The following is a 27,118-nucleotide window of genomic DNA, read 5'->3' on the forward strand; positions in this document are numbered from 1 at the left end:
ACTGATTAAAGTCTGTAAAGTATTGGTTTTCTTATCTTTATTGTGCCTTTCAAATATTCATAAAAATATTTTTTATTAAATAAAAGAGTTACGTTAAGCTTATTGTATTCATAACATTTCAATACTTATTTAATTTTTACCTCCATGAAAAATGTGCTACTTAAAATGCAGTATGTAATCCGTAGTTAAGCCGAGATAAGTCTATTAGGTATTGGTTTCTTTCCATTATTAAAATAAATAAAAGAATTGATTTTAAGTTTATTTAAATTTGTTAACGGATATAAATTCTGTACCTTAATTTCGTCATCAATTCTTTGCTCCTATGAGATTAATATAAGTATTTCTTAAAATTAGAATGCTGAAAGATATGTATTTTCTTTATCTATAAAGTTGGAGTTTTGAGATGATATCTTGTTTTAATATATTAAACGTGAGCAAAATAAACGTTTATATAAATTATATTAATTCAGCTGGAAAGACATCGAGTCATCATCCCTGGAAAATACCAACTCCGCATTGGTATTTTCGATAGGCAGGTCGCTGGCGCCATCGATTGTCGGGCGAGCTTTAGCGCCGTGTTTGTGTTATCGTCGGCTGCTCTTTGCACTCCACATTCCTCGCTTCGTTTTGGCCGCCAGTTGTGTTTTCGATTGCTCTGCGTGCTGGTCGCTCCTCCAATTCTCCGACTCTACGATTCTCCGATTCTTCGCGGCTACTCCAACTCCCATTCATCCGTCTGCTTGATTGTTTGTTTTCTTCGCTGCACTTTTGCGCGCGCGCAACCGCCGATAAACAGAGAAAAACCAGGGAAAATCTGCGAAAGAACACTGGAAGTGCATTTTTAATAGACGATTCTGTGAATGTCTCTTGATTGAAACATTTACTTTCGTTTTTTTTTTTAATTTTGTTCTGTTAAGTGTTGAAAAACTCAATTTGCAACGACCGCAATATAAACTTTTAAGCAAAATGCAGCAGAAAGTTGAAGAGGTTAGTACACTTGGATAAATAATATTAGTAAACGTTTTCTAAAGTCTAACTTTATTATAACAAATCAGAAAGGTGTGAATAATGGTGTATTTTGGTTCTGTAATATCAGGTTTCTACCTTACTTTCCTTCTTCTATAGAAAAATTCACAAAAAACACCACAAATTATCAAATACATATAATAACTTTGATATTAATATTCAATTACTAACTTAGTGTGTGATTGATTTTATTTCGAAAAATACGAGTATAAATTGTAAATGAAATATATTCAGATTTTATTTAAAAACTTATAATAATCGTCTTAATTTTTTATTTCCAAAATCTTAGAAAAAATTAAACCTTTTTTTATGGATCTTAAACTAAAATTATAGCTTTTTACCATTTTGTGCCTAAACAATTTTTTATAAAGGGATAACTTTAAAAAATGTATTCGAGTTTAGCACTGAATTAATAGATCATATTACTCTCTTAGTATATTTTATTCAATATTATTTTTTACTTTTGCGTGAAAATATAAGAATAGTTTAAACAAAAGTGTTTATTAAGTGTTAATAAAGTTTTTTCTTTTTACACAGAAAGAAAATTTGAAATTGGTCTTACATATCAGGAATCCAACCATAAATATACAAATTTTATATTGATTTGCACAAAATGTGAAACAATCGTATGCGTTATTTTAAAATTAATAAATATATAGATTTTATGCTTTAACATTTTTTAGTTTGTTAAATTCTAGTCAGGTTTTTGGTTTATAGAGGTGGTTTATTAGGCCATCTGATCGAAACATTGTTATAATAATTTTGAATACATAAGTATTCACCATTACTCATATTTAATATTTAAACTGCATATTTTTGTGTGTGTATTATTCTATTTTTTCGAACTTTTTTTTTTGTGGTTTAGCTTTTTCTCCTTTTTCTCCTCCCCCAACTTCTCTTCCCGCCTCCCTTTTCCTGTATTCCATTGAACTTAGTACGCCCCCGATGCTGCGCTGCCTCTGCTGGCGTCGCTGCCGCAGCTCTGCCGTGACGTTCCATTGACTGATTTTCCCGACTTTCCGCAGAAAAACAAAAAAAAAACACACAAAACAACACAGGCAACACCAACAACAATGCTTTGGCCACAATTGTAAAATGGTTTTGTTTTGTTTTTCATTTACATGTTGTTGTTCTCTTAGTTTTTTTTTCGTTTTTTCTTCTTCTTACTTTGCCCACAGGTGTGCATGTGTGTTGCCCCCTATTGTTGGTTTTGTTGTTGCCGCATATTTGCACAGTTGGTTTTTTTTTGTTTTTTTTTTTTTTGGTTTGTGTTTATATATATATTTTTGGAGCCGTCTTGATCTTTTTTCTTGGGGGCCAAAACCAAAGTCATGGTAAGAGCTGTGAAATTTGTGATCGCCATTGTTTGGACTCCAATTCTCGTTGTGCTCCACCTCCTCTTTCTCTCTCTCACACCCTCTTCCGAAGATGAACACATCGAGATCGGGGAGAATTAGGCCTCAGGTCTGAAAAGTGTGCCACAAATGTCAAGTTCGATAAACAATCTGTTCCAAAATCATCCACATCATGCCACAAAAGAACTAAAGATATATCATTCTTTATTAACATAAAGCATAAGAACTAAAGATATATCATTCTTTTTTAACATAAAGCATAAGAACTAAAGATGTATCATTCTTTTTTGATTTAAGGCATTCGATCTACAGGAATTTCAAAAAATTGATTGCATTTGATATTCAAAAGGTTCTAAGTGATACAGTTCCTATAATTTATCAAATTGGGGGAAGGTTTCTTTCAATTTATAATTTTTTTAATAAGCCCCCTATCCTAAAAAAGTTATTTAAATATTCGGTGCGAAAAATGTTATATTTAAAGCTTATGCATTTGTAATATTAAGTTAGGGACTGAAGAATTGACTTTAGAAATTAAAAACAACACAGGAAAGAATAACAGCTAATTTAAAAACCAACTAAAAATCCTTAGCAGAGATTACTATAGCACCCCGAGTAAATAAAGTTTATTTTTAGTATATAGAGACTTTTCTAAATCTAAAAACCAATAAAGCCATTTAAAACGGGTATTTTTAGCTTGAATATAAATATTCGTATACATCTTTCCACCAATGTAAAAAACCCATACTAAAGGTGAAAAAAGAAAATTAAGAATAATATGAAGCGTCAAAACAGCTGTTTAAGCAGCTTACTCAACAGCCCAGAACCCCGAAAAAAAGCGATGTTTCGTTTTGAAAAACCTTACAGACACAAAACACGGAACCGAAGAGACAGAAAAAGTGCCTTTTTGGCCTGGCCAATGCCAGTTGCAAGTAAAAGTCGAAAAACCTGTAGACACAAGGCACTTCGGAGGGGAGCATCGAGCGAGATGACTGTCCGTGACCCAAATAAAATGCCCCGAGAATTGCAATGGACAAGTCGACAAATGATCGAGGGGGCGAGGCAGGAGCGGGTTTGTGAGGGGGGTCCATGGTCAAGTGATTGAGACTGGCCGCCAGTCGATTGGCCATGGCAACGGATTGAGTCTCGAGGATCTCCCCGATGCGATTCAGGCCAAGCTGAAGATCTGCACTCGATCACGAGTCCGTCTGCGAGAAGAGTTAAGAAACACGTCGAGATAGGAAGTCTGAATCCGCGAAATGAACACTCCATTCCTAATTAACTCGGATACACTCAGGCAACTTTTTATGATGATTCCTACTGCTTTGCCATCGGTAAAGAAAGATTGTAGCCAAGGAACCCACAATGTCTTGTACAGATTTCAATTATTCTTTTTTAATGATTATGAAACTCCCAAATGTCTTTTTTATCCCATTTTATGGTCTTATAATTTTTAAAATGAATGAATAGAACGATTTTATAATATTATGTTTCCGAAGGAATCCAAGAAATGAAGACTCCATTCCTAATTAGCTGGGATACAATCAGGTAACTTTTTATGATGATACCCACTGCCTTGTCATCGATAAAGAAAGATTGAAGCCAAGGAACCCACAATGTCTTATAAAGCTTTCAATTATTGTTTTTTAAAGATATGATAATTAATCTCAAACTCCCAAATGTCTTTTTTTATCCCCTCTTGTTATTTAATAATATTTAAAATTAATGAATAGAACGATTTTATAATATTATGTTTTCGAAACATAACATTTTATATGTCAACTGATGAAAAATAAAAAATTCGGAAATACAAATTTAGTAGAAATTCTGTTTCATATTAGAATTTGTAATATTATAATGGAACCATACATCATCGAATCTCCCAAATTGATAAAAATATATAGACAAATGTAATCTAAAAAACATAAACATGTTAAAGTAACCTTTCCTGTACAATACATTCCCCGAACAATCACATTTTCCTAGCCCGAGCATCTCCCCGTGTTTTCCCAGTTTTCCGGCAGAAAATGCACCCAAAAAATAAAACGAGCAGAAGAAAAACCCCAAAAACCGGTTAGAATTTGATGCATCATTTCTGGTTGTTGCTGGTCTATTAAAATTTCGCTTTTTTTGCGCATTGCGGACGCAGACGGCGGGCAGTAAGATTTTCACGTCGATTTTACCCGTTTTGCCAATTGAAAGTAAAAATGCCCGAAACCGGTCAGCCAAACAACGGAAAGCACCGTGAGATCCTGACACCAGCTTTGATAAATGCCTAATGAATGTCTTTATGCAGCTTCGCAGGCAATTCAAAGTTTTGTAAAAAATGGAAATTACCCAAGTCGAAAAACATGAACATAATTGTTTGGTGGTGGGGCAAAAAGATGATACCGATTGCCTGCTCTTGTAAAAAAAATAATAAAAACCCGCCCAAAGCTGCTAGATGAAAATTGGTTTGCTGGCCATCAAGGTGGACAAAAGCCAAAAGGCGTATCGGACTGAAATCCCAAGAACCCAGAACTCGAAACCCCAAAATCCAAACCCAAAACCCAAGAGTCCGATGTAATTACACATAAACGCAGATGGTCAGGTGGTTAGATGAAAGAGTGGATAGCCGAAAGTAACCTTTTTTGAAGGTGGGAGAGATGGCCCAAAGCCACAAAAGCGGGCTCAAATGAAAAACGCAAACAGCAAACGCAAAGTGCGCTGAAAAAACGAAGAGTAACTTGGAGAAATACAAATAAAATAAAATAAAACAACGCTCGAAACTTGTCGTGCGTCGATCGCCAAAGGGGTGGAGGTGGTGAAGGTGGAGGTCAATGTCTGGGTTCAACGACTCCTGACCTCTGGCAATCTCAAAAAAAAAATAAAAAAAAAACAAACAGAGAAAACCCCAAAAACAACAGTTATTATTAAAGCACTCAAACCGAAAAGATGAGAGATATTATCTTGAAAAACTGGAGCAGTTGAAGGTAGCCAAAGAGAAGATACATAAGAGATATGGAAAACGAAGCGAAGCCAATGGGTCTGAGAATCCCCTGCAGTCGGATATGTTAATTATCTACTAATTATGGGCGGCTAAGCCGAACTAGATCATATGGTAATCTGGAAATAGAGCTTAACAAAATAAGTCGTTAAACTTTTTATTTTTAATCGAATTATAATAATCATTTGTAGACCTTAAACTGTGGTATTTTTGAAGTGTAAGGGTGAATATATTATGAAAAAGATCCACAGGTGTATCTTGTATTTTATGTATAAACTTGAAATATCACACATCGGAGATTCGTAAAGTATTTACCTTTTGAAGGAGTCAATTTTATATATATTTTCTATACTTTTAAATACATTAATTTTGTATTCATTGTATTCCATAATTATGATTAAAATTAAGTGATTCTCCAAAAATATTTTAGAATTTTTTTGATTTTTAAACAAGTCAAGTTAATATATTTTGTTTAACGTTACATATATTTATGTGTGGTCTGAGACCCATACTTTTTATTAGTTTCCTAAATATACCCATAGATTTGATTTTGATTAAACGAAATTTGGAATCAGAAAAAATACAAATAACTAATGAGTTTAAACGAAATTTAATCACAAGATATCAATCATTTTTGACCATCAAAGAACCTATACAAAATTTGATTAATTGAGGATCTGCGACTATTTTAGTATTATCTATCCCAAAGGTAACCCAATATAAAACCGTTTAAGATATAAATTTAAAAGATCGTTTAAATGACTAGCCTTAAATTAGATTACCACAAAAAATGAGAGTTCATAAATTTGGTCTTAGCACTTGGTAACGCCCTTAATTGCCGTGAGCTTTCTGGGTAACCCACCACTCAACTCTTTTTCTGGGAACTCTCAGCTGCATCTTGGAGATCATTTCGACATGTTGAGTGCAACGGGGATTTTCTGCCTTTGACTATGACCACAAACAATGGCAAATAAAACAAATATTATGCATCATAAATTTCACCGACAACGAAACAGAAAACCGGTTCACTTTTCAGTTCTGGCAATGAACTCAAAAGGCAAAGACCCAGACCCAGACTCTCTCATTTCAGATGGAATTGAAATAATGCCGAGGTGTAAAAGCGAAATGCTCCACGATTACGAAATCGAATAAGCCGCAGTCGAATCTGAATAATAATAGTAATAAGACGCACACATAAACCATTTCGTCGGCCGATTAGAAATTCAAATGAGTGTGGGGCATTTCGGTTGCTGGGGTTTGGATTTCTTATGAAAAGTGAATGCGAATGCGACGAGACCGTTAGGACTGAGGCAAGCATTTAACTGCCCCGCAACAATGCAATGTTTTCCTTTATATATACATATATTCAGCTCTGTTTTCGAAAGTGATTTGAACTACATTTTATGCGGCAATCGGCGGCGAGCGAAATGAAACAAAACCAAACCGAAACCTAATAATACCATATAGATACCTTATAGATACCATATAGATACCATATAGATACCATGTATATACCAACCTATAGCGATGCAGTTGCCGCGTTTCTTAATTGATCGATCGCAGCTCGTTTACCGTTGGCCGGCTGATATAATTGCCGGCCGCAAGTCGATTTTATAACTTCAGACCCGACTTGGCCAGAAATCAATTTGCCACCAACCATACCCCATAAGCCATAACCCAAAAACCACGTCAATCAAAGTGAAAGAAGTCATCGCTGTCGTCGTCGTCGCCGCCGTCGATTATCTCACAGATACAGATACTCCCGATTGCAGCGACCATAACACATAATGGCTAATAAATCGCTCGCAATTAGTAAATCAATTGATTGAACGGATTGTACCTCCGATATCGAATCGATTCGATGTCATTGGCTGTAATTTCGGTGCGACGCGACTTACTGATCCACGATCGCCGATTAGCTGGGTTAGTTATAGGTTTTCAAAATTGATTTTTCGCCATGGTACTCCAACTCACCAATTGTCTTTGCACAGTAAAAAAAAATCTATATTTATTATACAAACGATTATCATCAGATTTAGATGGTTAAAAAATGGATATTTAAAAAAAAATTACAAATTTTTTGACCAATGGATATTTTATTAGAATATCTCACCATTTTCTAAAATAAATTTGAATTTAACATTTTAGAAGTTAATATACATTATTTAGTTTAAACTTTTCAAATTATATGCAGTAAAATTAATAAAAATATTTCATTAAATTTACAATTAAATATTCCAATATGAACTCAACATTTATGGGATCAAAAAATATTCCATTGGGATAAAATCAGATTTTACCATTCACCTTTTTAGATTCTAAACATTTTCTATTGGTTTTTCCAATAATTAAGAAATAATATTTGCCAAAATGTTTGGTATGTTACACTATTTTTGTAGATTTACATTAAAAATCTAAATATAAATTAATAATATGTTATCCAACACTAGAATTTTTTCCTGTATTTTCCATGACTGCTTTCAATAAATCCAGTCAGTTAGTCGCAATTTTAGCAAGTATTATACGACCATTAGCAGAGTTCAAAATTCCTGTGGCTCCCCTATATCTAAAAATATGAACTCAGAGTGCATTTTTTTTCCAACGTGTGGCATCGGAAATCGGTGGCCAGATGATGAAAGATGCATGGCTAGTCCCCAGATCTTTCCCATTCTTTTCTCATGATCGCTTCGCTTTGAAAGTTGTTTTCTCAAATCAACTCAACTTAACTCAAATCAACTCGGATTCAACTCACCCCATCCTCAGCACAAGTCATCGAAGAAGAACGTGCAGGAGAAATAATGAGATTTTACATTTTCTTTTTCTAGAAAGTTTTTCTCTTCTGTGCAGCCTGGCCTTTTTTTTTTGTTCAATTTTCTCGCTTATTGTTTTTCCAGTTGTTCAGATTTGTGTTTTTTTTTTGTATTTTCTGTGGCGGAAGAAGGAACTTGGGAAGTCGGGGAAGATGCAAGTTCATCGCGGCAGATGACACGCCTATAGTATATACATATCTTGCAGTTTTTCAATTACCATTTGATTGATTGCCTTCGGGGAGATAAAAAGGTTTTGCCAGTGTGAGAAATGTCAGTTGAAGATGGCCTTGTTTTTGCTCCGAACATCAGAACATCCACTCATTTGGTGTCGATTAGTTTGGAAAGATAAAGCTGAGTTCCTACTGGGAAGTTATCAGTTTTCGAATAGAGGAAGATGTCACGTTTCATCACTTAGAACTAAAATAAGATTGAATTATGACACCTTTCAGGCAGATATCATCGGGAACTTATGGAGACACGTTATAAGACAATGCATCTTTATCACTATTGTTTAGTTCTATAGATCATATATTAAAAGATGAAACTAAAGAGCTAAAAATAAGGGTATATGGAAATGCAATGATAATTTGGATTTTTTAAATAAATGTAGACTGACTTAAAAGATAAGGTTCTCTTATATAAAGATGGTTATAACACCTCTTAGCTAGATATCATCGGGAATTGATGGAGCCTCGTTATAAGAAAATGCATCACTATCACTATTGCTTAGTTCAATAGATAAAAAATTTACAGATGAAGCTTTAGATGATATAATAAGGGTAAAATATGTCACCCTAGAACAAATACTATTGGTTTTCTAAAAAAAATGCAGACTGACTTTAAAGATTAGGTTGCCTTATAGAAAGGGAACCCTAAATTAAATAATTCTTTGATTAAAATGATCAACCGTCAATCAAGTGCTATCAATTAAAATTAAAAAGCCTAAAAACCCCACGACTTGTGCCGAGCTTAAATCATTCTGGCCAAGATAAAGATACCTCATGTGTTGTTTTGCTATGGCAAGTCAGGGAAACTATTGGAAAACTTTCCCCCACCCAGGGGTTCAATGTGTCGACTTCCCAGGCATTTTTCGCTCATAACTGACGCTCCCAAGCACCGTACCCAAGCCCAATCCCAAACACCCAAGACCGAACCCCAAAACACTTTCCACTCCACTCCATTGTTTGGTGGTATATTGATAAAATAAGCCTCGGTGACCTACCACAATTTGTTCGTTTCGGCAATGCAATTTGCATGGGGCAACCTTAACCCATTGGCACCGATGTGCGCACTCTACTCTCTCTTTCAATTAGCCCGCCGGCATTCGAACAGCAGTGCATTTTCACAGGCCTCGCAATCCAAATCCAAATTCAAATCCAAACCGAGCCATGCAAAATGCCAGTCAGCCCATCTAGTAGAAATATCAATTAGATTTGCCGGCAGAAGAGCCGCTTTCGATTGCATGTCGGATCGCTGGGTGGGCGGGCGAAATATGGTGGATAGGTATGGGGTATGCTATATGCTATATGGTATGGTATAGGAGGTGCATTTTGTTTGCTCGACTTGCTAACATTTTGTGCTACTTTACATTTTTCCACACACAAATGATGAGGCATTGCATTTCGGATGGCTAGATGGATGGATGGATGGATGGGATCTTTCTTTTCACACAGCTCTGCGAGGTGGTGGGTTCCATTGGCTTTTGACTGCGAAAATTTGAATGAAAGCGGGAGAGACAAGTGTCAATGGCAGACGTTGGCAAAAGCGTGTCGCAATTTCCACCATCAAATCTAAAAAACCGACTAAACAATGGGCCGTGGCTGTACTTTCTCCGATTCCAATTGAATACGGCCGAAAGTATGGAACGATATTGTATGGTATGGTATGAGAGATATGGTATGATATATATGGCATGGCGTGAGAGTCGCCAAATTGCTGGTCCCAAGTGCAAATGCAATTGTCTCGACTAAACCGTAAGTTGAATTGCAAAGCCAGTCAGATGGTATGGTATACCAGATATCGACGGCTCTATTTAAGTCAAGGTTCTATTGACTTGCGGCTTATTGAATGATAAGCGTCATTATCAACACTGTGAGTGTCAGCGATAAGATTCTTTCAGCCCCTATACCATGAACATTTCATAAACGAAATACTGTTGCCATTACCACAACTTTGGCAATTCATCAATGTCAAGGTGTTATATATGCATATATGTGGGCGGGGCTGGTGCCTAATTAGCATATGGCCAGCTTTGGGGGCATTAAGTATCGCTTGATAAGGTCCATTAGCCGGAAATGTTATAAACAAGTTTGTTAGAGAAACCACTAATTTTGATAGTGGTTCAAATGGTTACAGGGTTCCTTTTTGCCTTATCATATATTGTAATCGATAAATATTTATGACATATTGGATCCGTTTCATAATACACCATATCAGCTGTGTTATGATAAGGCAATATGTTGATAGAACTATGGTTGTGCTGATATTTTACAAATTTCATAAATATTTCCATTCCCATTCAAGAATCCAATAGGTACAGACCGCAAATATAAGGCCAGCAAGAGAGTACAGTATAGTATTAATGATATCAGAGACTTTATCTAATCGAAAAGCTCTATTGGCCAAGCAGTATCATTTGGCAAAGAGAACAATATTTTTCCAAATAATGCCACGACTTGGAAAAAAACTCCAGATTTATTACGTATTAATTATAGAGGTGATATCGTTTTGCCCTTACAGCAACGCCCAAAACTGTATAGTATTTCTTGGGCCCCAGAAGAGCTAGGGAAAAGTTTTCAGCCATGATGACTCAATTTGTTAACTGAACTTGAAAGTCGGACCGATTGCAATTGTGGGCTCTATATGTATATCGATAACGAAGTGATAGCTGATAGGGCGTATCAGTCGGAACTTTCCTGCATATGTACATATTCGTATGCCGACAACTGTGTGGGCAAAGTGTAAATTGCTTTATAGACACCTGCTAGGGGCGCCAAGTTCCCCGGAATCCGGAGATAATATTGCAGCAGGCCGTGTAATGCCACAGAGTACATGGTACCTGAATGCGTAAGTACATGGTGGTGCTATTCCGCTGGAATATGGAATATGGTGGTGCTAAGCAAACGAAACAACAAGTTGGGAATGTCGGCAAATGGAGCAAAGGAAACCGGCGACCGACCAGATAAGATACTTTGGCAATTGTTGGTCGAAAGTAATTGGAAATGCCGTTGCCAATTATAAATGGCGGGGTGACTCAGGCACTGCAGCAGCACTGTGATCTACCAAAAACAAAACGATTTGCTGGAGAACTTAATCGAACTATATGGTACTTCCCAAATTTGTTGTTTGTTAGGTCTGTGTTAATAGAACAGGCACAAAATATCAAGATCAATTTGATATTTAAGTAAACGTATCATATATAGTATTAAATAATGTTAGATTTATAATGAAAAATGCATTTCTTTGTTTTCTGTCTAATTGAAAAAATACAATATGATATAATATAAATATTTTGAAAACAGAGATTAGTTCAAGATTGCTACTTAAATTCAAGAGACGTATTCGAAGTTTTAGCTACGGTATATAGATCATACTCGATTTTTACATTTGACTTATCCTACCGGTGCACCTGTACACCTTAATAACCATACCCAGGATAGTATTAATTAAATGGCTTTTGACAAGCCTAACTTATTTTTGGGGCGCCCCCTGGAGGACCTTAAGTATCCTAACAAGAATACTAGTAGCCAAAGTCTTGTCTTACAAACCTTGACTTACTTTTATGGCAGCGCTGGGAGGACCGTATATATTATATCTAAGGTAGTACGTCAAAAGACCTATGTGACCTTGTATGACAAGCTTGGCTTAAGTATCTTAATTAGGATAGTAGTAGCCAAAGTCTTGTTGAACAAACCTTGACTTACTTTTGTGGCGCCCCTGGATGGATCTTAGATATTCTTTACTTTTGTGGCCCCCTAGTTGGACCGTAGATATTATATCTATATAAGTCAAAAGTCTTGTATGAAAAACCTTGGCTTACCCGGGTGGACGGAGATATCCTACCTAGGATAGTATGTCAAAAGACCTATGTGACCTTTAAGTCAAGGGTCTTGTATGAAAAACTTTGGCTTACTTTTGTGGCGCCCCCGGGTGGACAGAGATATCCTACCTAGGATAAAAGTCAATAGACATGTGTAACCCGTGGGTCGAAAGTTTTTTATGGGCGGCGATAAACTACCTAGGATAATACGACAACAGACCTAAGTGATCAACTTTGCACACATTGCTCCCCCGTGGATTGCATCACACCATTGCAGCCGACAAACAGAACCTCGTGCCATCCAGTTTATGGCCGCCTTCCCGCAATGAAGCCGTTTCCGCCGCTGCAAAGTGCCGCGAATGCTGCTGTCCATTTGCTTAACAATGCCTGGGTGTTTAACGGTCGAAGCATTACCACTAAGTAGCTCCGTCATCGTCACATCGCCTGTCACACAAACACGGTAACATAAATAAGCCAGCGGAGACAGTTGGCCCCCATCCATTTCAAATGGAGCTAAAGCTAAAAAAGAGTCACCAACTTAGCATTTGCATTGGAGATTTCTGCCTTTCGCGTAATTTATCTCTGACATGATTTGGCAATTGTCTTTCTCAGTCTAGCTAGTTTCAATCTTAAACCCACCTCGGTGAGTAGTCAGAAACCGACGTCTGCGATGCCATTTTGTTCCTAAAGCGTGGGAAAGACATTCCCACATTTGTTATGCTTGTTATAAGTACATTTAACTAAATTAGTGTCAGATATTGTTATTGTTTCTGTTTCAACACATGGCTGGTTTTCGCTGGGCGAATTTGTAAAGGTGTTGGCGGTTTAGGTCTCAGTTGACCTAGTTTCTTTACGGTTTTATTTTCGAAAAATCTTTTACATACATTTTCACAAAATATTTTCTCTTAGTTAAAAAGTCCCATTCTGAACTTTATTTTTAGGCAGACATACTAATTGCAAGTCACTAAAAATAAGTTGGATTTATAAAATACAATATTTAACTTACAACTACTAGGAATGTTATGGATTTCAAGATAAGAAAAACTATTCGTAAGTCACTAAAAATAAGTTGGACTCATAAAATACAACTATTGAGGAATAACTATTAGGACTTTTAAAGACTTCGAGATAAGACAGTTTTGTTAAGAAATGATTTATAACCATTATCAATGGCTTTACCTTGCCATTGATTTAACGCTAGTCAATGTCCACAGAACTTATCTGCCTGCACTATCAGTGAAATTCTAGAGAAGTGCATAACCGTTAGACTAGAAAACTCGGCTAACTTGGAGAAAGGCAACAGCGCTACGATAAATTTCCATAGCACTTGGATATCATAAATATGCACAACCTTTCACAAAACTAAAAAAAAGGATAATGGAATGCAAGGTGTCAGGGGAGTTGGGGAAAATACAGAAATAGCCCAGCGACGATAATGATAATGATAATTTTTACGATCCATGCCAACTGACGGACAGCGGTCAAACGGACAGCGGACAAACGGACAGCGGACAAACGGACAAAATATGACGCTTATAAAGTGCAGTTAGCATGTCTTAAAGACGTCTAAACCGTTTACCGTTCGTTGGCAGTGGCTAAGCGGCCGCTAAGTGTCATAAATGCGGACAATGGACGGCGGCGCATTTCATTCACAAAAAAAAATATGAAAAGTAGAAAAAAGAAAACCGCTGCCCATTCAGTTTGGCTCAAGTTCAGCTCCAGTGGGTGTGGATCGGATCGGTTAGGATGGGATAGTATTGCTTTTTATCGAGTGGGTGGGGTTTCCCAATGCTTAACGGTTGGCTGTCTCAGCTGGAAAATGACCAAAACCGTTCAGAAACAGGGGCCATTGTCACGTCTTCTGGAGTGTTGGCACTTTCTCAAGGCAGTAGTGAAATGGTTTCGCTTTTAATCAGCCCAAAAAACAAAAACTGAGGTAATTCCCGCCTGTCACTGGGGCGCACTCTCTTGACGCACCGACAGTTAGTATTTACCCCATCGATCTCTGTTTGTTCCGTTTCCAGGTTTGCCAAAAACAAAAAAACAATACTGAAAACAAAAACCAGAGCAAATAGCTCGAAAGCGAACAAAGCAAGTCAATTAACTTTGCCCGTGTATCTTGTATCTGAATCGCGTCTGTTTGTCCCATCCGTAGAAGAATCTTGCGGTTGTCGCGGCTCACCTACAAAGCGTTTCGCAAATATTTGCCATTGTCTTCGCGTACATATTTCAATCAGTCAGCGACACAATATGAAACACAGTTTCAATTACAACAGCCAGCTAAAAAAAAAAGACATGGCAATTACAAAGGCCCAGATATGTGCACCCCAGCGATCTGATCTGGCCAGATGAACAGACAACAGATGCCCAGGTAGTGCACAGGGAGAAAAGGAGGTTGACTTGAAAGTATAATATGCCACTCTGTCACAAAATAAGGTTTTTATCCATTTAAAAACAATATTCTTGTTAATTCTGCTTAAAATATTGCTTAATATATTGCGAAAACTGCAAACGAAAATGATGTCATTAAAATAATTTTCAAAATGTATAATACTACACATTTTAAGAATTAAGAAAACGAATAATACTTTGGCTAAAAAAGTTATGCATTAAAAATGGTGAGACCGTGAGCAACACAATGGCAAACAGTTGTGTAAACAAAAAAAAACTTCATAAAACTAAAAAAAAACTTTAAAAAATAAATAATTAATAAATAATAAAATGTTAAAAAAAACTTTTTGATATTTTTAAATTTTGAGTACCAAATTTAGTAGGATTCAAAAATGTTTTTTGTTAAGGGAGACCGAATAACACAAACTGTTTAAATAAAATTATTTTTAAGACCCGGGTTCAAATACCACCGCTGATTAATGAACACATAAAAATGTTTTTGGCATGAACGTGATGTATATTGTTTTCCCTGAGAAATAAGAATGTTTTTTATTTATAGAGACTCAATAAGAAACACTTTTAAAACAATTTTATTTCAAATAACCCGGGTTCAAGTACCACGTCTGATTAAAAACACAGAAATACATCTTTCGCATGAATTGATCGTGGTATCGCCTTCGTTTTTCTTTCTGTGGGCTCTGTATCTTTTACGTGCTTCGTGGAGCGCCCCAAGTTCAAACACGCAACTGTCAGCTGCACTTACAGATGCAGATACATGTGTATACATGGGTTGTTCTTCGGTTCTTCGGTTCTCTGGTTCTTCGATTCTCCAGCTCTTCGGTTCTTATTTGCCACACCGCGTGTCAATGGCCCAGACCAGATGCCACTTTTCCCTGGGAAGAGGTTCAGCTGCCCCTGCATTTTGCAGTGGATAGATGACATAATGTCGACGCCACTTGGACATCCACTTCCACTTGCAATATGTGTACTTTACATATCTTGCAGATATGCTGGGCACGTTTTGTGGGTCTGGCCATCGGCATGCAGCTCTGAATCTACTCTGCATTCGGTGACATAATTTGTTTGGCTTTGTTTTTTTGATTTCTTTGCCTTACTCCATTTTTAGGTTTTTTTTTTCCTTGGTATTATTGTTATGGCATTTTCTGCGACTCAATGTGGTGCGGATCGCATATTTGGTGTGCTGAGTGCTCCAGTTGAGTGACCAGGCAACTTTTTTGCATGGGAAATTGGCTTGAAGTACCAGCTGTTATATATTTTTTTCTTTGCTAAATAATAGATACAAAAATGTATCGATATTATAAATTACCTTGTTTTTAAATTATTCATCAGAATACAAATTGATAGACAATACAGTCAAGCGATTCACTTCTTGCAAGATTGATTGTTTTGATACTCTACTATTTGATATTAAGAAATAATATATATTTATCAATGTAAAACATTACTAGACATTGGATTATATATTTTAATTATAGTCTAAACACCAAAATGTTATCCGCAATCAAAAATGATTTGTATATCTTAAATCCCATTCTAAACATTTATTTTTTAGCGCCCTTTGGTTAAAATAAATTGTTCCCCTCAATTTTTTTTATATAATATGAAGTCTATACATTTTATTTTTTCTTGTAAGTACAAAAAATTAAAGAACACATTCAATAATAAAAATAAGAGTTTCTATCTTGTTTGCTTCATATTTAACACATTTTTTAGTGACTTCCGTTGACTATTTTTCGTTGATACGAATTTTTGGGTCAATACAATAGGTTCCCGGACTTCATCATCCGGCGTGTCTATCTTTAGAGCCGAGTGCTCGGATCTCCCGTCAGCAGGCACTTAATTTAATGACCGACTAACTAACTAACTGTCCGGGGCCAATAAAAGCTGGCCAAGACCGACAACCGGAGCCAAATTAATGGCCAAACAATCCGCAATCAAGTCGCCGAGAGTAACGAGGCGAAATTGAAAAAGCAAACTTTGGTTCGAGCCCCTGATTTGGCCAGGTCACGCATTGCGGGCAGGAAAAAAACGTAAATAAAACAAGAAACTTAAAGGAACTGGGCAAAAAGTGATCGAATCGATGGGCTTTTTATCAGCATTCGCCCATTCAATTTCAGACCTCCAATTTTCCCGCTCGCTTATCGCAAATTCATTTTGGTAAACACACACATATGTATGTGTGTATGTGTGTGTGTGTATAAAAACCTTTCCGCCATATAAGATAAGGTTCGAATGAATAGCCGCACGAACTATTTGTCCGCGAATTGCGCAAAAAAGAAATATCTTTTTGGCCCCAATTCCCAGCAATCCCACCCACAATCCTGGCCCTCTCGCCCCGCCCCCTTGGCCCACTTTTGGCCATTTATTTTAGCCTGTTTTCGCGATGTTGACCAATTTGCTAGGTTTTTTTTTTGTTGCTAATGGAGCGCCCAGAGCTGGCGACGTGACTATGGCCATCATTTGGCTGGTCTTTTGGTTTCTTGGTCTCTTGGTTTCTTGGCTCTTAGTTTTTTGGCCAAACAATTTTTTTTGTGGCATGGCAAATCTACAAATCTAATGACAGCCATCGCCGTAACGGTCCACTCCTAATGGTATTGGTAATTCTAATGATATGGCGTCATAATTGACACATGCTCCAAGTGCATCCGCCTTAGATTTCCCCCGGCGATTATCTCTACGTCGCCGTCTCTTTTTGCATCTTTCAGATAATATAGTGTATGGATCACGATCTGCTATAGGTATGCAAAAACTGGGTCGACCGGATCGTGGCTAAATCAGTGCCGAAAGCTCGTTGAGCTAGAGCCATATTCCATATATTGGGCAAAGAGATAATGGCATTGGCCAACACCGCCATGGGAACTGAAGGTCTTAAGTTGAATATAACTCAAACACATCTATAAATTAGATTGAGGAAGCATCTAAGAAATGCATACTTAAAACTGAAACTATTCTATGAAATTGTATGAAAGATTTTGTCTTAAAATCAGGGTAAGGTGGGGGAACTTTAAAAAAGGTGCTATATTTTACATTTTGCAAACGTAATTGTGATATTGTTAAATTAAAATATGCGTATTTTGTTTAGCTAAGAAGCATACAACTTTTGCTCATAAAAAAGAAACACAAAAAAAATGAATCAACTTCTTGATAAAAAAACCTTAATAATACATATTTTCTAAAAATGTTTTTAAAGACGTGTTATGCTTAGACTGCTGATAAGTTTTTAGTTGTTTAGTAAATAGATGAATCATATTACCCAGAAAATTCTTCAAGAAAAACATGTTTAGTTTATTTTTTTTTTACTGTTCTAGACAAATTTGGTTTGTCGTTTGTTTTTAATTTTCTGCTTTGAACAGCTATCTGAACTTGCTTAAAATCCAAATATACCAAGGAATCTTTGAAAAGTTAGTTAGTATCTGATAGTTCTAAGGGCAGGATATTATGACACCAATCTTTATATGCCATCTGGCGATATTCCCTTTGAGTCTGCTGTCCGAAATGGCAAAAAATGTTAAGTACCGCCCTTCGTTGGCAAATGTAATGTATTGTTTTATCTTTTGTTTTGCATTTCTGCTGTCGGTTTTTTGCTGTTTTTGGCGGCTTCTTCATTGTTTTTTATTTGTACAAATTTTTTTTTGCACGCTTCAGCTGCAACTGCGGCGGTCACTGAGGAAAACGCTAAATGAATTGCCCCAAATACGAGTGTTGTACGCGATGATCACGAAGGTGATGACGACGATAATGATGAACGCTATGCTAATGCTGATCGCTCGCCTGGAAACGACGTCGGCAGAGCAGCAGCCCAAGCAGAGCAGAGAAGAATACACGGGAAGAATTGGGGACCATCGCGGAATTCGATCTTAACTTGATCAAAATGCAGATACAACTTACTGGGGTTTGATATGACTAGAAAATGATCCGAAAGTTAAGCCATAACCTTGGTGAATAACAAGAAAGTATACTGTCATCTTTAAGTTCATCTTAACTCACCAAAAATCATATAGAAATGGTTTCAGTTTTTGATTTTAGGACTCTATGAAGAGTCTTCAGATAGATCAGATACCTGGTATTAACTTAACGTATATAATGCATTATATTTATGTATTACATTTTTATAAACAAAAGTTCAATGAGTTTAGGGATTATGATGTTTAATAATTATAGGATTAATCTTCCTATCGATAATATTATATCATATTGTATTTTTTTTCTATCTGGTTATGAACTATCAATCTTAAGATGTTTGTTGTTGTTTAACATTTGTATTTATAGAAAACATGCTTCTTTTTTTAATAATGCTAATCTTTTAATGTCAAGAGACGAAATCAATCATCAATAATTTCGAAAAAATGTTTTCTGTGCAGCTGTGTTGTTGCCAGAAGTGGATCAGTTGCCAGACAGAGATAGAGCTTAAAAGGGGCGGAAGAAAGGGGTGGCGGGAAGAAAGAGCCACAGTCACGGTCACGTTTCTTGTCACGTTCTCCCGCTGTTTTTCGTTTCTTCTCTTGTTTCTTCTCTTCTGCTGTTCGTACCCCCTAATTCCACCGATGTGGGTATACGACTTTTACTATCCGTAAGCTAATTGATTTCCCATTGGAGGTTGTCAAGTCAAAGGTGCTGTAAATAACTCAGGCTTTAGAAACTTTCTAGGTAATTTATTTTTATCGGGAAGGGACCCCCTGCTTTCAAGTGTATAATATCTATTTTGCTAGTGAAAATGTTAATAAATAACTGAAATAGGTTTGTACCATAAAATAGTAATGTTTAGGATACGAACTTTTAAATGCTGCTGTAATTCATTCTAATAATAATAGTTATGCATCTTCATTTTAAGATGAAACGTTAGTTATAATTGGAAAATTCTTTTAATATAATTTTTATTTATATAGTGCATTTACATTTTGTTTAATGATGCGAATATGGGTACGCAGTACACATGTAAATTTACGTTGGTTTATTTTCGGCAACTTAAAAATATGTTGAAAAAACTTGATTTGTATTGAAACTATATTGCTATTTTTTGATTTAATTGGTCGGGACGTTTACCAAAAATAATATATTTTCAGTAGAATTGTAAATACTTTCGAAAGATAATATATTTTTTTGGGTATATGTATATATCTATAGATACAATGGACTCACCTATCGCCACCCTTTAAAATAATATATTAAGAGGTAAATTTTAGGCACTTTCAACTCTGTTTTTATTGGTAATTGTACAAGAAATTATATGTTTATCTTTAAAAGGCATTTTAAAAATAATTTTATTGGTCGTTGTGTATGGAATTATATCTTTATCTTTGAGATAGTTTTTCAATCTTTTTTTTAGCTTTCTGCTGGGCACTTTTTAAGTTGAAACCACCACCATCTTGTTCTTATTTGTTCGCTTTTCGTTTCTCGTGCTGTGTTGTTTTCCCCGCTTGCCAATTTGCTTTCTGCCTTGTTGCTGATCTTGTTGTTGGCCGATCTTGTCGTGGCAGCAACAGCAACAGCAACAAATTGCGCTTTTGCTGGCTTATTTGCTTGTGGCATGCTTTTCGCTGTTTCTTGGTAGGCTGCCTCCGTTCACGCGACCCATTGGGCGTTTGACCCCGGCGAATGTGGCATGCAAATGGGTTCAGACTTGGACAAGACTCGAATGCCGCATGCCGCATGCCGCTTGCCGCATGCCGCATGCCTCTTTGACTTGCAATTCCATTCCCATTTGCATTTGCATTTCCCCTTGCGGTAAATCTGCTGGAAAAACGCGCGCCAAAAGTGACAGCCGGTCGAGGAGCAGCTGTCAACTTGACTTTAGGCAGCTGCCGCCAAAAGTTGCTGCAGTTGCAGTTGCGATGTTGCTGCAGTGTTGCCGCTGTCATTGCACTTGGACGCCAGCAACAAGTAGCGCCAAACGGAAGTATCGTACCACTTTTTTTTCACTTTTGCGTTTTGGGCATACATACATATATACCCTTTCTTTTTTTTAGTAAAAAAAGTGGGTAGAACCCTCTGCAGGAAGCGTTTCCCATCGGGTTTTTTAAATTAAACTTTAAACTCATGGTATCGCATTACTGTTTTGGGACAACAAAACTGTTGGGGGAAAGAAAAGATGGATAAAAAATCAACCACACTTAAGGGCTTCATTGAAAGTATTTACAGTATTAAATTACCCTAACTAAATGGAAACAAATTGCTTGTGAACATAATATGTATAAACATAAACGTTGGACTACAATTTTGTTGTAAAATATATCTTTATATATTAACATGTTTTTATAGAAGCTTTGTAGGCCTTTGAAATTATAATTTAAATTATTGACACCATACTTACAGAGCAGCTCTTAAGTATTAGTACTTAAACGTAACACTTAAGCTAAAAATATTATTGTCATTCTTGCAAAACAAAAAGAACATTGTAAATTGTATACAACACGATGGCATATATATAATATATTATTATAAATTTTATATTTCTAGTAAGGCTATTTCCCACTTCGATATCATTTATCAGTTTTCCTGTTTGTTTTTTTCCAAGCTGTTTCTTTTTGTTTTGAAGTAAGTGAAAACGACGTCGTTAAACGCACATTTCGATTCGATTCGTCGACGTTTTGGGTGCCCAACCCAGACAACTGAGTGAAAATCTGCATCGAATCGATGAGCTATGATGATTTTCCAGACTTTGACTGCGACACAATAATTTATATCGACTCGGACGACCAAGCAAAACAAGACAATGGGGTGGAGAAAAAGCATAAATGCCGCATTCGCTCATTGCGAGCACTTGGCGACTCTGAAAGGCTGGCACTTTCTAATGCGACAACGATGCGGAAGCCCACCGACGACACTCCACTGCCAACAGCAACAGCAACGGCACAGCAGCAACATCAACGGTGCAGCAGCAACACACCTGCAACAGCAACATTAAATAGTTGGGAAGCACCCACATGGCGGTGTCACAGACCCCACAGACCTTTAATGCCACCCAAAGCCAACTCGGTGACCCGAAAAAGCTGGCCCATCTGGCCCCCAAACAACCCTTACGGTTGGCACCCCCCTTTCTTCCCTGAAAATAGAGAAGTAATCATATATGGGGCGGTGGAGATGGAGACCCTGTAAGTGCTGGAATTACGACTGAAGGGGAAGTATTTAGTCGTCAAATGGATGCTGATTGCTGTGGGAAAAGTTATTATTTCAAAACAGTAGACAAGGGGATTGAGGAAGGCAGGCAGAAAATAACTTCAATTGGTTCTCCCTCTCATTATGAGTTATTTTTTTTAGTTAAATAAACTCCTTTTCTTAGATAAGATAATGTATCATACATAAATATACCAAATTAAGGGTACTATATTAATCTTTAAAACCTTTAAAGTCAATAAAAAGGATCAAAGCAACACAATCAATATTGAAATAGTTTTGATTGCATATCTTTCAACACATAACTTTATTATGACTCATAAACATTTCTTATCTTATCTTTGTCAGAATTTTCCTGTTCTTCACCCATTAAGCAAATATTTAAACGATTAGTTTTTCAAATATCAAACTGGCATTTCGGTTTCAATGGACCTCATAAATAATATTCATAAGATATGATAATATATTGTTGGGTGTGTAAATGAATCATAACTTATGAACATAATAAAAGCTCTTTATTTTCAAAGTTTTACAATGGTTATAAAATAAAATAAAAAATTAGCATGCAATTTCTAAATCTAAAACGAAATAGCCGAGCACTATTCATTTGAGCCCAGCTGTATGTGTTTATTGTGACAGTAAAAACTTGTTAATTAGCCGACAAATTCCTCTAAGCATGTACGCAGAATATAATAAAAACGCGCTGAAAGTGAGTCTGCCAAACACTTTTACTCTCGATGTGTTGTTTTGGCTTTGGTTTGGCATTTTCAAAACCGATTCGGAAACCGCGATGCACAGAGCACCAACAAAACAGTCAACGAACCGGAGAGGAAGCACCCAACCACCCAACTTTGCTGTCGATGTCACGCACAATAATCGGCTTAGGTTACGCTTGGGTCCACTCTGAACCACTCTGCATCGCTTTGGGCCACCCTCAACCACTGCGAATCACTCCGAAACCATTCCGAAAACCACCCGGCACCACTCGACGACGTGTGTGGCTCTTGGCGGATCATTTGGGCAGCACGATCGAAGCCAATCAGCGGGTTATGCAAACAGCGGATTTGTCTCCTCCGATTTCGCTCAAAGATGCAGCTCACGGATGCGGGTGTATCTTTTTGTGCACTTGTAGAAAAAAATTGTGAATCCCAAGATTTTATATTCAATTAAAATTTTTTTGCTATTTATTTAATAAAATATGGAAATATTGAAACTTTACAATAAAAGTCTTATAATTTAATTAAATGATTAATTTAAAATTAGGAATAACAACTTTTTTGTAAAATTCGTGAATGTTTAAATTATATTTTACTAATATCTTATATAATATTGTTTGTCTTGATTAAAAAGTTTTTAAATTAAATTAAATTAATCAAGTATGCTTTCTGTTGAATGTTATATTTTATGAATTTCATTTCATTACTTAAAACAAAATGCTAAGTTCATTTTCAGATATTTATTTATTTTTACTACTCAATTTTTTTTGTCAGTGTTTCAATGCATCTTGCGGCTTGCAACTGTTTCGATTTGAGGCGGATCGAAAGTGAGTGGCATTCGGTTTGCGGCATATTCGATTACATGCAGCTTAGAAGTTCGAAGCGTAATCGGAGCAGCTCGAGCACTTCCTCCGTTTCGGGTTACGAATTGCACTCCAAATGAAATTAGCCCAAGTTCGTTCTTCGATCTTCAGTCAATCGAGATTCAGATGGGTTTTAAAAACTGACTTACAAATAAAATATTTATAACCAGTAAACGCTTAAGTAAGAAGACACTTTATTTTTAAATATAATCTTATATTCTTATAATAAACATAAAAGTAGGTTCAGCATTTATTTTAGGTTGGAATGTATTCCAACAATTTTATTTATTTAATTTTAAAACTGATACTACAAAGATAATTATTAATTATTATTTATATCTAAAGATACATTAGTTTCTTTAACTTTCCCAATAAAATTATTTTTAAAATTGGAAAGATTCTATCTTATAATTCTTAAAATAATATCTGTACATTATTGCCCAAGATAAATGATGTTACAAATATAATAATATTGTATTATAAATATTCTGTCGAATTTTCTATATCTTAAACATCACTTCTTAAAAGTTTTTAAGAACTGGCGTATATATTTATATATTAATATTTTTATATTAATAAGAATGATGCCTAATATTTGACTTGATATCGCAAAGATTATTTATTTAATTTTTAATATATAGGGCTACTACCGTATGTAAAATTCCCCACCGAATGTCTTTAAAAATCGGAAGAAGTTAGAAAAGTTCGACTGCATTATTTTCTGTGCTTTTACTTAATATAATCTTCTGATCCCAAGAAGCTGTACTAATTCCAGTCCGTTTGCCCTTTGTTCTTGCAGAAAATCGATCCCCTGACGCGCATCCAGGAGGAGATCAAGGAGGTGGTGCGTCGCGAGGAGGAGTACCGCCAGTTGGCCACGCTCTCGTCGAGCACCACACCCACCATCACTTCCGCCTCCTCGGGTCAGCTGGTGGACTTCGAGACGTACACTGTGAATGGCAATGGCAATGGCATCGACTTTGAGCCGAAACTGGACCAGGAAGAGGAGATCAGGGACCAGGATAAGGATAAGGATCAGGAGCAGGGCTTACTGGTGACCGCCCAGCCGGTGACCACCTCGCTCCTTTTGCCCATCGACGAGCTGTCCAACACACCGTCGCTGGCCTCCAGTGTGAACAGCGCCAAGGAGGAGAGCCTCGATGGCCAGCACTCGGATGACTCTGGCATCTCGGCCTCCTCGCAGAGCAACATCACCGCCAATGTTGTGGCCAAGCAGCCGCTCAAGCTGACCGTGGTGACCCGCCAGGAGCAGCGGTACATTGGACCCAATTGCTACAACTTGACCCCTGACCCGCCGCAACAGAAGCTGATCACCCGCACCATCTCGACGCCCCAGCTGAGTGGTCTGCCCCAGAAGCGGCAATTTGCCTTTGGTGGCGCCACCAAGGGAGTGATGCAGCGCTTCATTGCCTCGCATGGCAAGCTGGCACCCACCAGCCCACTGCCGCCCGCCTCCCCATTGACCCTGACCCTGACCAATGGAAATGGAATTGGAAATGGAAATGGTATTGGTGGTGGTGCACAGAATGGACAGAACAACAACAACAACACCCTCAAGCTGAACACCCGCACCGCAATGGCCTTCTTGGAGTCCGGCGGCTCGTCGGCGGCCATCACCTCGGTGACCCTCTCGCCGGCGGCCATCGAGCGGGACTCGGAGGGACGACCCCTGCGACGGGGCTACGTGCCCGTCGAGCAGAAGATCCAGCGCGAGCTGCAGGACCTCAAGTCACGCGAGTCGGAGCTGAAGCGCCTGCGCAAGATCAACAGGCAGAACACACTGAAGGCCTCCCTGGATAAGCTGTAAGTAGAGAGCTACAGGGTTGACTTTGAAAAATAGTAGAATCTTTTATACATAGTCCTAGTTTTAAATTTTGGTAGAACAAACACATATATGTTTAATATATGAATTATTATATATATTTCATGTTATTAAGTATAATATATTTATATATATTTTAAATTAATACATACACAGAAAAAACTATCCAAGAACATTGTTATTGAATTGAGAACATTCGTTCTTAAAAACCGTGTAAGTACATTTTGGTATCAATATAAGAACGAAATGGTGAGAAGAGAAAAGTTAAACTGAGTTTATTTAACAACTTTTTGATAAGTTTACACTAAGGACTAAACTAATATTTTATTTGTACATTTCAACTCAGATGAGAACGTCAGAATTTTCTCGGTGTATATATATACATTGGCAATTTTAAATATATGTCATTATATTAATTGCACTCTGTGGATTAAAACTGTCTAAGTCTTTTGAAATCTTTACTTATTTAAATATCTATTAAAGTATTTAAATATCTTCTCGAAATATTATAACCAACTATCACCTCGAGTTTAGCAAGCAAACTAATTTGAATCTGAATACTCCGTTGAGCTCGGAGCTTAAATTCCAATCCATCGGCACTCAAACCAAAAAATTTCAAGTTTTTGCCAAAAAAAAAAACGTATAACCTTATGAAAAATGCCAAAATATGTCAAAAAACTAATTTCCTGGAAAGTGATAGGGATTGTTAGCTTAGGGTGCTAGCTGCTTTAGCTGTACGCCATATACACATATACATAAACCATATAAAAAGAGTACTTTTGACCAAAATCGGAATCCCAAAAAATCATGATGTACCCCCTTATAAATAAATAGTTTTTAAATTGATAGGGATCGTAAGCACAGGTAGCAAGCTACTCAAAACAGATGGAATTCTATTTGTACGTCTTGAAGTGGCTAAACTAGCTTTTATCTTAAGAGGGTATAGCACTTAAGCTTATGTGGATATATTTAAGAATTGCATAAGATACCTGTGATATCTAAATTACCTTTAACCCTGCAGACAACTCAGCACAGACGACGAGGCCGATGCGGATGACGATGACGAGGACTCCGAGGTGGAGCACTGCTACGGGCCGGGAAAACTGCGCAACGCCCAGTCGACACAGGAGCTGGACAGGAATGGGTGAGTTGGGAATAGTTAGAACCGAGAAATCACAGATCTTAATACCCAATTCCGTTGCAGAAACGAGCAGGAGATCGTCCACAAGCCCTCCGGCAATCGCAGCCTGAACGCAGCCGCCTACATAGCCAATGGATTGAGCAATGGGAATGGCCACGGAATGCGTCCGGCGATGTCGCTGGCCCAGCTCTGCGACCTGACGCCCGAGGAGGCGCCCTCGTCGCGGGGACTGATCGCCCAGTGGGAGAGCCTGATCAAGAAGAACGCCGAGGTTGGAGCGGTCGAGGCGATCATCTAAGGAACTGGGGTCTGGAAAACCCCCAAAAACGATAGAAAACAACCTACACACACACACACACACCAACGATCTGGTGCAGAGCAGACCAAATTATTATTGTAGTGTCCACACTTATACACTTGATCCCCTAACTTCTCCAAGGCCACGTCCACGTCCACGTCCACGTCCTCTTCCACGTCCTTGTTCTACTCCTGCGAAAGCTGCTTATCAACGAATTAATCTTAACGCCTACGAATGGCAATTGAAATTATAACTAAATTGAATTGCCTGTACTTAAAGCGATTTATGTGTTATTTATAATGTGTACGCGTGCGTGAACTGTCCGAGAACTCTGTTGTATATATATAATTCTTCGCGTTTCCAGTGCGAGTACAGTCGACTTGCTTATAATTTATTACAAAACAACTTTATATATACCTTATATAAATATATATAAAAACTAAATACTATATGTACGAAACCCATATGCGAAAACGATTTAATAAAATAAAAAAAAACAAACTAGTATGACGATAATCT

General features: G+C 37.1%; 1 protein-coding gene across 1 annotated transcript; it reads left to right on the forward strand.

Moving 5' to 3' along the window:
• The first annotated feature begins 638 nt into the window (after window positions 1-638).
• LOC119557790 lies at window positions 639-27,086 on the forward strand. Its single transcript, XM_037870690.1, has 4 exons — window positions 639-987; window positions 24,117-25,141; window positions 26,182-26,304; window positions 26,365-27,086. Exons 1-4 carry the CDS (start codon window positions 967-969, stop codon window positions 26,597-26,599), a joined length of 1,404 nt encoding a protein of 467 aa, XP_037726618.1. The 5' UTR covers window positions 639-966; the 3' UTR covers window positions 26,600-27,086.
• Window positions 27,087-27,118: the final 32 nt, after the last annotated feature.

This window comes from Drosophila subpulchrella, chromosome X (assembly GCF_014743375.2).
Source record: "Drosophila subpulchrella strain 33 F10 #4 breed RU33 chromosome X, RU_Dsub_v1.1 Primary Assembly, whole genome shotgun sequence".
NCBI lineage: Eukaryota > Metazoa > Arthropoda > Insecta > Diptera > Drosophilidae > Drosophila > Drosophila subpulchrella.